This window comes from Lagopus muta, chromosome 1 (assembly GCF_023343835.1).
Source record: "Lagopus muta isolate bLagMut1 chromosome 1, bLagMut1 primary, whole genome shotgun sequence".
NCBI classification, from domain to species: Eukaryota; Metazoa; Chordata; class Aves; order Galliformes; family Phasianidae; genus Lagopus; species Lagopus muta.
Window position 1 is genome coordinate 48,348,733 of NC_064433.1, and position 10,565 is coordinate 48,359,297.

The 10,565-nt window shown below is 38.9% G+C and overlaps 1 protein-coding gene across 2 annotated transcripts in view; it reads left to right on the forward strand.

The window, feature by feature from the left end:
• The window catches only part of LUC7L2 (LUC7 like 2, pre-mRNA splicing factor), a 30,566-nt gene extending 20,306 nt beyond the window's left edge, over positions 1 to 10,260 (forward strand). For both annotated transcript variants that reach the window (XM_048943339.1, XM_048943328.1), the window contains 4 exons: positions 1,447 to 1,538; positions 2,375 to 2,404; positions 3,195 to 3,389; positions 9,333 to 10,260. In XM_048943339.1, coding sequence (XP_048799296.1) covers positions 1,447 to 1,538; positions 2,375 to 2,404; positions 3,195 to 3,389; positions 9,333 to 9,525 — 510 coding nt within the window. In that variant the 3' untranslated portion in view covers positions 9,526 to 10,260. The remainder of the gene's footprint in view (positions 1 to 1,446; positions 1,539 to 2,374; positions 2,405 to 3,194; positions 3,390 to 9,332) is intronic.
• Positions 10,261 to 10,565: the final 305 nt, after the last annotated feature.

Sequence of the window (10,565 nt, forward strand, 5' to 3'; positions counted from 1 at the left end):
GTAATTGTTATGGGGAGGCTGCATGTTCTCCATAGCTTTCAGTTTTGAAATCCAGTTGGAATATTTTGCTAAACAAATCTACCTTGGACCATTGAAATTGCATATTTGAAGAAGGACTTACTGGAATTATATTCTAGACTTTTGGTATTCAAGAGTATGGACTTGGATGCTTACACTATTTATGATCTTAATATGTTAATTATGGAGTTTAGGGCTCATTTAAGCATGTTACTGTAGAAATTACTGAAGATGACTGCTAAATGAATCAAAACCCTAAAAGCAGAGACGTTACTGCTGAATTTGAGTAACGTAGCTTGGGTTGTTTTGAATATTCCAGCTGTCTTGCATGGATACTGTAACTTAACCTTTGGAAAGCCCAACTCTTTCCCTTGACTATATTGGCAATGTAGGCTCCAAAATAAATTGCTGTAATTCAGACCTTAACTACCTAGAGGAGATCATGTGTGTTTCCTTTCATCTCTCTGTGAAACTGTGCAAAGATTCACTTGAACATGAAACCTTGCTTGTAGTTAAATTGCTGATATTTTGCAAGGCAATATAAAAATGATTTGACATAAAGGGGCTCGTTAACTGATTATTACCACATTTGGAGAAAAATATGCATGGATAATTATTTCACATTCCCAAAGCATCAATAAAATAATCTTTTGAAATACTTCACTAACAAAAAAAGAAAACAATAATTATCCCCTCCTTCCTCAGAGCTCTCCTCAGAGATCTAATCAAGATGCTGCTGGGGCAATTCCACATCTCAGAAGAAGGTCTTTACAAAGAGTTGAATTTCTTGCATCATGTCCAGAAGGTGGCGAGACTTGGGTTTGGCCAGATCTCCAGTTGTGAGTTCCACATCTGAGGGCCCTCTACTGAGCGTGCCTTGTCCCCAGTAGTAGTGAGTTCAACCTGGGGGCTATTAGCTGTAACATCCTTTCTAATTACATGTATAATGTTCACAACTCAAACAGCTAGCCTCAAAACTAGATATCAGCCCAACCAAATCCTTTTAAGACCAAGAGTTTCTTTATTTCACAGCATAGCTGATGGAGTTAATAACATTCTTAACTCCTCCTGTTCCGATTACCTTTTGCCTTTCCCCAGTGGCCAAAATAGGGTAGGATTGGCATGAAAGCTCTCACATTAAGGCATGACTTTCTGTCCTGAATTCCCTTCATGAAAAACTTACGTTTAAGTTTACGTCTTTCAGGTCTTGGTGTAACACCCATCTGTTTATAGCAGCTCTTCTGCGATAACCTGTGTTTCCTGAAAAAGATAAAATATACTGAGGAAGAGAGAGGGACTAATACTCAAAAGTGAATATTCATGAGGGAAGGAACTGAATATTAACTGTAGAGATTGCTTCTGTAGTTTTTTACCTTCATTTGAAAAATATTGAAATGTAACTTAATCAGTGTATTCTGTTACTTCTAGAGGATTGTGGCTGATAAACAAGAGAAACGAAATCAGGAGCGCCTGAAACGCAGAGAGGAGAGGGAAAGGGAAGAAAGGGAGAAACTAAGGAGGTAAGGATCTATTTCACCTGCATATACGTAACGGCCTATTTAGGTTAAATGGAAAAACTATGATGATGTTCATGAACGTTTGTTTTATAAAATACGCCGAATTGTGTTAATTTCCCTTCAACACTTAGAGGAATTGGAACTGAATATAGCACTTGATTCTTAAAACCTGAATTATTTTCATAGAAAACCTTTTCTTTAAAAAAAGAAATGCAAATACTAGTAGTTTTTCCTACATGTTTGAACAAATGCACATGAAATGAGGTATATTGACATCTGATTATGATGCATAGATGTTAATTTTTTTCTTACTGAAAGTATTTGAATGTATGACTAAGGAAAATAATTCCCTATTTTTCTATGAAATGATTGCTTTCATGCTTTGTGGGGATAGGATTGAATGGCATCTCAACTGCAGTTCTCTTGACATACTGGCTTCCAAGGCCAATAGTGGAAATGTTTAATAATGTCAGTATTCCCTTATTTCTTGTCATGCTGTTTAACTGTAATCTTTTGTTATTGAAGTGGGGGACGGGGATGAATTAAAAAGTGGAGTAGTATCCATGTCCCCACTCCCTCAAAACAAACAAACAAACAAAAAAACCAGCCACAACCACCACCTACAACAAAAAAATTCAAGACAGTTGTTGAGGGGTTATGTATTTTCTAATAAATGTTACGAAGCTGTACTTGAAACATTTTATTTGAGGTTAACATGCAAGTAAAACGAAGACCACAATAGCTCTGATAGTTTGACTTCAGATTACTAATCTGTACTTTATATTTTATATTAGGATTATGAAAGTAAAATTAATTTAACCATTTTCCATTTGTTTCAGGTCCAGATCCCACAGCAAGCATACCAAAAGGTACTTACGTCTGCAGGCAAAGAATGCCATCAGTAATGCAAGCCTTTCACAAGCTGAAATTTTCTACTTTTTGTCTAGCCTTATTAAGACCTCTTTCTTTACAGACAGAACATCCTATTGCACAGCCATCTCTGTGTGCTTATACAGTGTTTGCCATTGTGCTCCTTAGTTATTTATCCACATATATCTATTTTGTGGCTTTTACAATGCTACAAACTGTTGTATCCCTGGTAACACTTGGAACACAGAGTATTACTTCCTTCAAAACAGACGCTTGTGTTCAGTACCTTTTAACTCACACCTGGAGTGGTAGTTCTCTTCTTAACCTGCAGTTGAAAGTCACCATTGAAGTGTTGTTGCAGGGTGATCTAGAGGAAAAAAATCATTAATTTGTATAGTGTTCAGAATCTTCCAGATTTGTTGTAGTTACGGGGAAGCTTTGTTCTCAAAGCGCTATAATAGCCAGCTTCTGGCCAGGTAATCCCCATCACTTCATCACAGACTTCTAAAACTTGGCCTGGTAAACACAAGATTTTAAACATCTTTTTTTCCTTTCTGTTGTCTCAATTGACTATGCTGTAACTACATGCGTAGTCACAAACACTGTGAGACTGTTTGGAGTCATACAGCACTTCTGATGTTGCTCTTCCCTCCTTGTTTGCCTGTGGTGAGATGATGCAGTAGCTCTGAACAGTGCAGACTTTTCTCTATACAGCTTTTTTTTCACGTGGATTGTGAGGTACCCAAGGGACACTGACAGTGCAGCATCCCGAGTGCTTTCTGTTTCTAGGTCTAGGTCCCGAGATCGTCGCAGACATCGCTCTCGCTCAGCCTCCAGGGAACGGAAAAGAAGAACTCGCTCTAAATCCCGTGAGAAGCGCCATCGCCACAGGTCTCGCTCCAACAGCCGCAGCCGGAGTCGCAGCCATCATAGAAGCAGGCACAGCTCCAGGGAGAGGAGCCGAGAGCGCAGCTCCAAAAAGAGGTCAGTGTTGATCTGGGAACGGCTTTTCCTGCATGCATAATCAGATATATATATTTTTGCACTAAATTAAGTTTGCCTTCAGCACTGAGTAATTTAAGCTTGTTTTGAGGCTGTCACAGACTTCAGTTATGCTCTTCACCTATCCATGATTTAACATGTCGTAGTGGTTTTTTCTCTTTTTCTATAGTAGGCTTATGTATTACTTCTGTTGTGGAGGAGTGATACAGGATATTGTTGTTAAATTGAGGATCTTGATATTTCACTTGCTATGCTGCAGGAAACTGATTGATCTCCATTTGAACTTCAGGATATGAGCAGCCTTCTTAACTTACCTCTTGGGTTCTTGCTCCCAGGGGTGGAATGCATCTGTTGTGTGCTCTCCCAAATAAAGACAAGTTTAGATATATCTGAAAATGTATTTCTTGCATGAGATCTGAAGATAGCACTTTGCATGCAAAGTGCTTTGATCCCTTTCTTAAGGATTACTGTAAAGAGCAGTCTGCAGCTGCTGCCTTTGTGTGACTCAGTTGCTGTCTGCTCCTGGGGGTTCCTGGCTTATTTTAGATGAGTGAGGTAAAGCATAATTTAGAAAGGAGTTGGAATTGCAAACTGAGGCTTCTGGTAGAGAAGTCTGCTTGTAACCTGGATTCCATTCTTGTAAAGGTCAGTGACTGAGGCAGAGATTTGAGAGCAATATAGAGAGTAGGGTGCTGAGTCTTAAAACAGTGACAGACTGCCAGCATACAAAAAGAGAAAAGGTCCAGTTTGAAGTGTCAAAACACTTGGGTTTTAGAGTTCAAATGATTTTAGTTTCATCACCAAGGATGATAAAACTACTGAGCGGTTGTTGAATGTGTTCACATGTGCTCTTTGCCTTAAAGATGAGCTTTCTTCCTGGGTTAGATGATTCTAGTCACACTGCTCTGCTAAGAGCATGGAAAGCAGAGTTGGGTCATGTTTTCTGTTTCCTTCTTTTTGTGGCAGGTGAATAAAACCTGAGTGTCCAGCACTCTAGCTGATACTGTCAGTAGGGTCTGGTATTTAAAATTCTTCAGGGTGTTCTGTGGTGTCCTGAAGTCAGCATTTCATAATCAGCAGTTTCTACGTTGATGTTAGCTTGTCATCAGTTATCCTCTAGAGCTTGTCTTTTCAAGGCATTCACAATGTCAGATTACCAGACTTCAAACTTGTAGTTTTTCAGTCTTGAAATAGAAATTTTCATTTGAATCAACATGTTTGTTCACTCAGATGAACCAGTGCATAAAGTATGCTCAAATTGCCTTTGGTACTTCAGCCTTGAAATCTAGCCTTGCAAGACTGAATTTCAGAGAAAATTGATTGTTCTAAGATTCTCATCATAGTTGTTCAAACTTTTAATTTGAGGAGCACAAGCAAATGATGTGTTATTTCTCTGCCTGCAGGCAGAGGATATGTAAGAACAAGAAAATAGCATGGAAATGTTCAACTGTTGGTGTTATCTGTGTAACACAAAACCTATCAGCTGCCAGAGATGAATTGTAAGAACACAAAGTAATTTGAAGATGAAGTCATTGTCGTCTTGCACGATACTATCAAAGGTTAAGTTCTTCAAGCTATGTTTTATATGAGTGAGGAAAAAGACTAGATTTCATGGCACAGGATTTCAACTTTATGAACCTCAGTACAGGAAATACTTTCCTTGGTGCCAGTTTCTGCCTACAATGAATAAGACTGATCTGTGTTGGAAAAAATCTTTGGCACAAATAAAGGTTTTGGACTATAGCTAACTTGAGGGAAAAATGTTTTGCCATCATATCTCTTAATTCTCTAATGCCAAACAGCATTTTTGCCCTTGAAGTATGCAAGTTGTGATTTCAAGAGACTAATGAATCCATATAGCTGCAGACTTGCTTCTCTGGAATCAGGACATCTATTGACCTTTCAACCAGACTAGATGCCTCCTTCTTAGAAATGCTCTTCAAGCAATTAGATCTACTTCTTGTATGAATGTGGGAGAATTCTTCCTATTGAATACAATGCAACTATTGATTCTGGAATCCAAAATAAACCTGAACTTGAAGGCTCAAACACATTGAGCTTCATGTTTTCTAAGAACTCTTTTTCTAGTCAGAGGGAACTGCTCTTTGTCAAATCACCTTGTTTATAATTTTGTGAGGAATTTCTTGAAGTCCAGATATAAAGTATCTCTATTCACATTTACCTTCCTTTAATCTCAAAACATCCAATCATCCAAGGGATTCTGGCAAAAAATACTCTGGAGAAGATACACTGCAGCATGTTACTAGTTTCAGGAAGGAGTCCTAGCCTTTTGTTTTTGGATGGCATATGCACATGAAATCAGGTCTGAGGAATGTGATGCTTTTTGAAGCCTTTTCCAGAAGAGCAGAGTGACATCAGAAACGTTGGAGAACTGCTGAAATCTGCAGCGGTGGCAGCACGTGGTACCATCAACTTGAAAGCCATTGAGGGAAGTGTGGAGTTGTAATTTCTCTGTGGGAGGAGTGGCATTTTACACTAGCATAAAGCCTTCTGTGTGATTTTTGGGGGGGGGGCTTGGCTGGAGTGTAGTAAAAATACTCAGTAGCATCGTCAAAGTTTTTGCAAACTACTGAGTTCTGTTGGTAAAGCTATTTTTTGTCTTGTTCTTTGGATGCTTTTGGATTTTTTCTTCTTGGGAATGCTGGGGAGGGGCTTTTTACAAGAGTATGTAGTAACAGGACAAGGGGAAATGGCTTAAACTGGAAAATGGTAGATTTGAACTAAATATTAGGAAGAAATTTCTCACTGTGAGGGTGGGGAGACATTGGAACAGGTTGCCCAGGGAAGTTACAGATGCCCTCTCCCTGGAGGCATTTAAGACCAGGCTGGATGGGACTTGGAGCAACCTGGTCTAGAGGGAGGTGTTCCTGCCTATGGCAGGGGGTTGGAACTGGATGATCTTAAAGGTCCCTTCCAACCCAAACCATTCTATGACCATATCTAGTATGGCTTCAACACGTAAGTGTGCTAGGCAGCTAAACTGCTTACTAGATAAACTCTTCATGCTTCCTCTGGAAGTCACACTCCCATTTTGATAGGTATAACACCACATACAAGTATGCTGGGATTAGCATTTGCTGCAACCATGATTTACTTCCTTTGGATTTTCATGTCTGCTTTTCTTCTGAAAACATTTTCTGAAGAGCCTCTCACAAACAATGATAAGCTGCCACCTCTTAGATGCTTCTTCATTCTAAAAGCAATGGGATGTTTGTGTGCTATTTGAGAAAATTCTACAAATGCAGAAATTCTTGAGATAAATGTTTTCTTTAATCTCCATCACCATTCACCCTACAAACATGGATAGATTTAAATCACATAATAGCTAGAATCTCATTTCAGATTTATCATTGTAAGGAGCAGACTTCTGCATGGCAGGACGTGTCTGAAGTATCTGGTGCAGTAAAAATGCATCAAAAGATGGAAACCTGTTTGACAGTCACAGCAGCATGGCTGAGATAGGAGCCCTGCACCTCCCCAGGTGCAGATTACAGACTTACCAAGAGCAGGTCTAAATACACTGCTGTGTTTCCTCACTTTTGGCTGTAAGGTCCCACTAACTAAAATGGATAATCATTCCTCTCCCTAGAAGCAGACTGAGCATTTTGCTGTTTCGTTACAAAGAAGTGCTAATGTTAGATGTTCTTATTCATACTCAATGATAAGACCAATCAGGAAGCAGGCCCAGGTGAGTGTGAACCGAGATGCCTGTGTCTGTGTGCTTGAGCTTGCCTGCAAGAGCTCATATGACAAAGGTTAATGTTCTTTGTGGGCACAGTGTGGTCAAATGAAGTATCTGAAATCATACAATTGGATTCCTTTTCTCCTGGTTTTAGGTGGCTGGATCAGATGTAAATCTTGTGATTCCCATTGCAGACTCATCTGACACACTTCTGTCTGAAGGTAGACAGTTAGGATATGATTAGTCTCGTTTCTTTGCTAGCTGGTGAAGAATTCTGGCTGATTAGCTCAGATGTCTGTACTGCAGGCATCTAAAGCTGGGTGAGAGAAATCCCGCTTGTAGTGTTTAGGAAAATATATTTTTAAAATATCCTTCAGATCCTGGTGGACAAAAGGATATTATAGCCCTGTGCTTACTCCACGGTGATGGGAAGTGCAGCCTTAGTTTTCTCATTTTCTGTCTTCTGAGGAAAGAGGAGGATGAGAGGAAAAAGGAGCGGGGGGGAATAAAGCAAACAACACAGACCTGTGCATTTAGTCAAATTTCTCACCCCTTAAGTGTTGAAACCACAGCTATCTTGCTTTCTTAGATCTGATACCAGACTGCCAAAGCTACTTAGGATTTTTGTCCAGGGCTTTTTACTTTTTTTTTTTTTGTCCTTGGAGTTTATGTAGGTGTTCACAAACGCTGCCCTCAAACCAGTATTATGTATTTATAACACAATTCATAGCTGGTGAACGTGACAGTAGATGCTACCTGTGTGTCTTGTGAAGGTAGGGGGAGTTTATTGTGAAATACCTACTTGATTGCTTGGGAAGTGATTGTTCCTGAGCAATTGAGGCAATACAGTCTAACAGAGGTTCTAATTCTAAAGGCAATATCTTGTCCTTGGAAAAGATAGGAATGGTACCTTAGTTCTAAATCTTCTGGTAATAATATTGTTTGCTAAGGCAATTGTTGTGAGCTTTCATACTGTGACTTATTATTCTAGGTTAATCACTAGAGTTAGTCTGAGACAACTGGTTTGGGAGCGTTTTTGCTTCTGCAGTGTACTTGTGCAAAATACTTGGGAACTGCAGTATTAACTACAATATTAATTTCTTATGTGATACATAGTTTGGCTTCTTATTTCTCATGTACTTTGTGGTATGGGATTGCTGTCTGAACTTCACCATTTGCAAATACTACGTTTTGTAAAACACTGCGCTGTCATGAAAGTAATCATTTTAGCTTGAAAACTGAAACAAAAGGTGATTTCTCAGTAAACTCATAAAAGAAAGTTTAGTGCAAAAGCAACTGCAAACTTCTGTTTTGAAGCTTGGTGGTAGCAACAGTTACATGCTTGGTGTAGAGAGAGCACAGCTTACTGTCCAGTGTACTAGATGCATTGACTAAGGAGTTAGTGACTAGCTTTGTAGTGTGTGACTGAGATTGTTCTGTGAAAGTGTGAGTTTGATTTATTTATTTACAGCTGCAAGGCATCTTGGAGTGAAAATATGTTTTTCAGTGATGGGTTTAGGTGCACCCTGCAAGGGAGGCCTGTACCTAATCAAGTGTCTTCAATACAGGCAGCTCATTTAATTTTAAGCTGTGTGGAATGTTTAACAGAACAGCTTTTTCTGGCTTCTATGTAAAGGTTTTGGAAATGCCTACGACTACAGCAAAAATATCTGTAGATAACACCATGCTGATGTTCTAAAATCACTCAAGGAATGATTCTTCTAGAAACAAACACCCAGCAGCTTGGAGCACAGCCTCCAGATGTGTTCTTTTCTTTGTCATGCAATAGCAGACAAATTCCAGAATCAGTGCAAGTTAATTTCTCCTCTTTTAATTAAATTCTCATTTTTAAACAGTAATTTTTTTAAAAATGTGTAGCCTGGATGTGTGAGAGATGCTAGACAATCTTTCTCAAGCTGAAGGCAATGTGACAAATGATTGCACAATGTGCTAATACGAGACAGAGAGTGAGGGTTGAAAATGAAAGATGAAGCATGTTGACCCTCTGAACTCTGTAGTAAGTGTGTATGAAACTTTGTCAGTATTTGTATTCTGAAATTGAAAGGAGGAGAATGCAATGAACTCCGCTGTCATCTCATGCGTTTCTGTTCATGCAAATCTAACTTTGTTCTGGAATAAGGAGCAAACTGTAAGATCAAAATGCTGTTTGGGATGTATGAAGTGGGGACTAACTAGAATTCTCAAATGTACTGCACTTCCAGGTCCTCAAAAGAGAGATCTTCCCGGGACAAAGAGCGTTCCAGAGATCGTGATAGAACATCACGTGATAAAGATAGAAGCCCCAGAGAGAGATCGCCGCGGGATTTCAAAGACAGGAAACGTTCTTATGAAAGTGCTAATGGCCGATCAGAAGACCCAAGGAGCTCAGAGGAGCGTGAAGCAGGGGAGATATAACTGGCTGTATATTCACCCGATTTCTAGCTTCCTATGGAGTTGCATACTATGGTTTAGTTTACAGTTGTTCAAAGGGACGCCAGTGAGCAGTTTGAGATACTGATCCAATAGGGTAGATGTACAGTATATAAAAGTGGTTAAAACTAAGTCAGAATTAAACCCCATTGATTTAACTATGCCTAAAGCTGGGTCCTGGACTTCCACCAAGTTGTAAAACTTTTCTGAAAGATTCCTCCTTATTCAGGACGACAGTTTTATGTACAAAGATGCAGATCTCAGTGTTTTTAATCTCCTTTCCAATACAAGTTAATGAACAAATTACGTTGTACTACTTGCCTTGGGTGCTTCTGAACCTTTATAAATTCTCCAATTCTGCTCCAGTCAAAACAGCAGCATTGAAAGGTTGTACTTGGGATTTTTTTTTTTGTTTGCTTTTTTTTGTAAGAGGGTGGGTGGATGGATATTAACTTTTATTCTGAAGTTATGTTCCCAGTGATATTTTTGTTGTTGTTGTTGTTTGGGAACCTAGGAATTGATTACAGTGGGAGCGTTTAGACAGGAATGTGTGCTGGAGAAAGCTGAAATGTCTTTTTACAGTGCCTATTTAGACTTGGAAATTGAACAGCTGTTGCATTACATCTTTTTTTATTTCTACTTAAATTTTGAAATCAAAGCCAGTCCCGTATCTGTACCATTTGATTGGTATGTGTTCAATATATTTGTTTTTTTCCATAAGGACTCTTTCTGCTTTTTCTTGTGGGGTGTAAATGGCACATCTTTAATTGTATTGAAACAAACAAAAAACAGCTACAAGCAGCGCAACAAACAAAACCTTAAGAACAAAAATAAAAAAAATAAAAAGGAAATCACACTGTCCAATAACTTAACAAGAATATATTGGTCTCTTAAGGTGATTCATGCTCTGGCAGAAGCAGTCTTTCTTTGTATGATCCTGACTATTCTAAGATCATTAGAGGTAAAACCATGGAATTAAATTGATCATGGCATAGCCACTAACTGCTTGATGACTTCATTTTCAA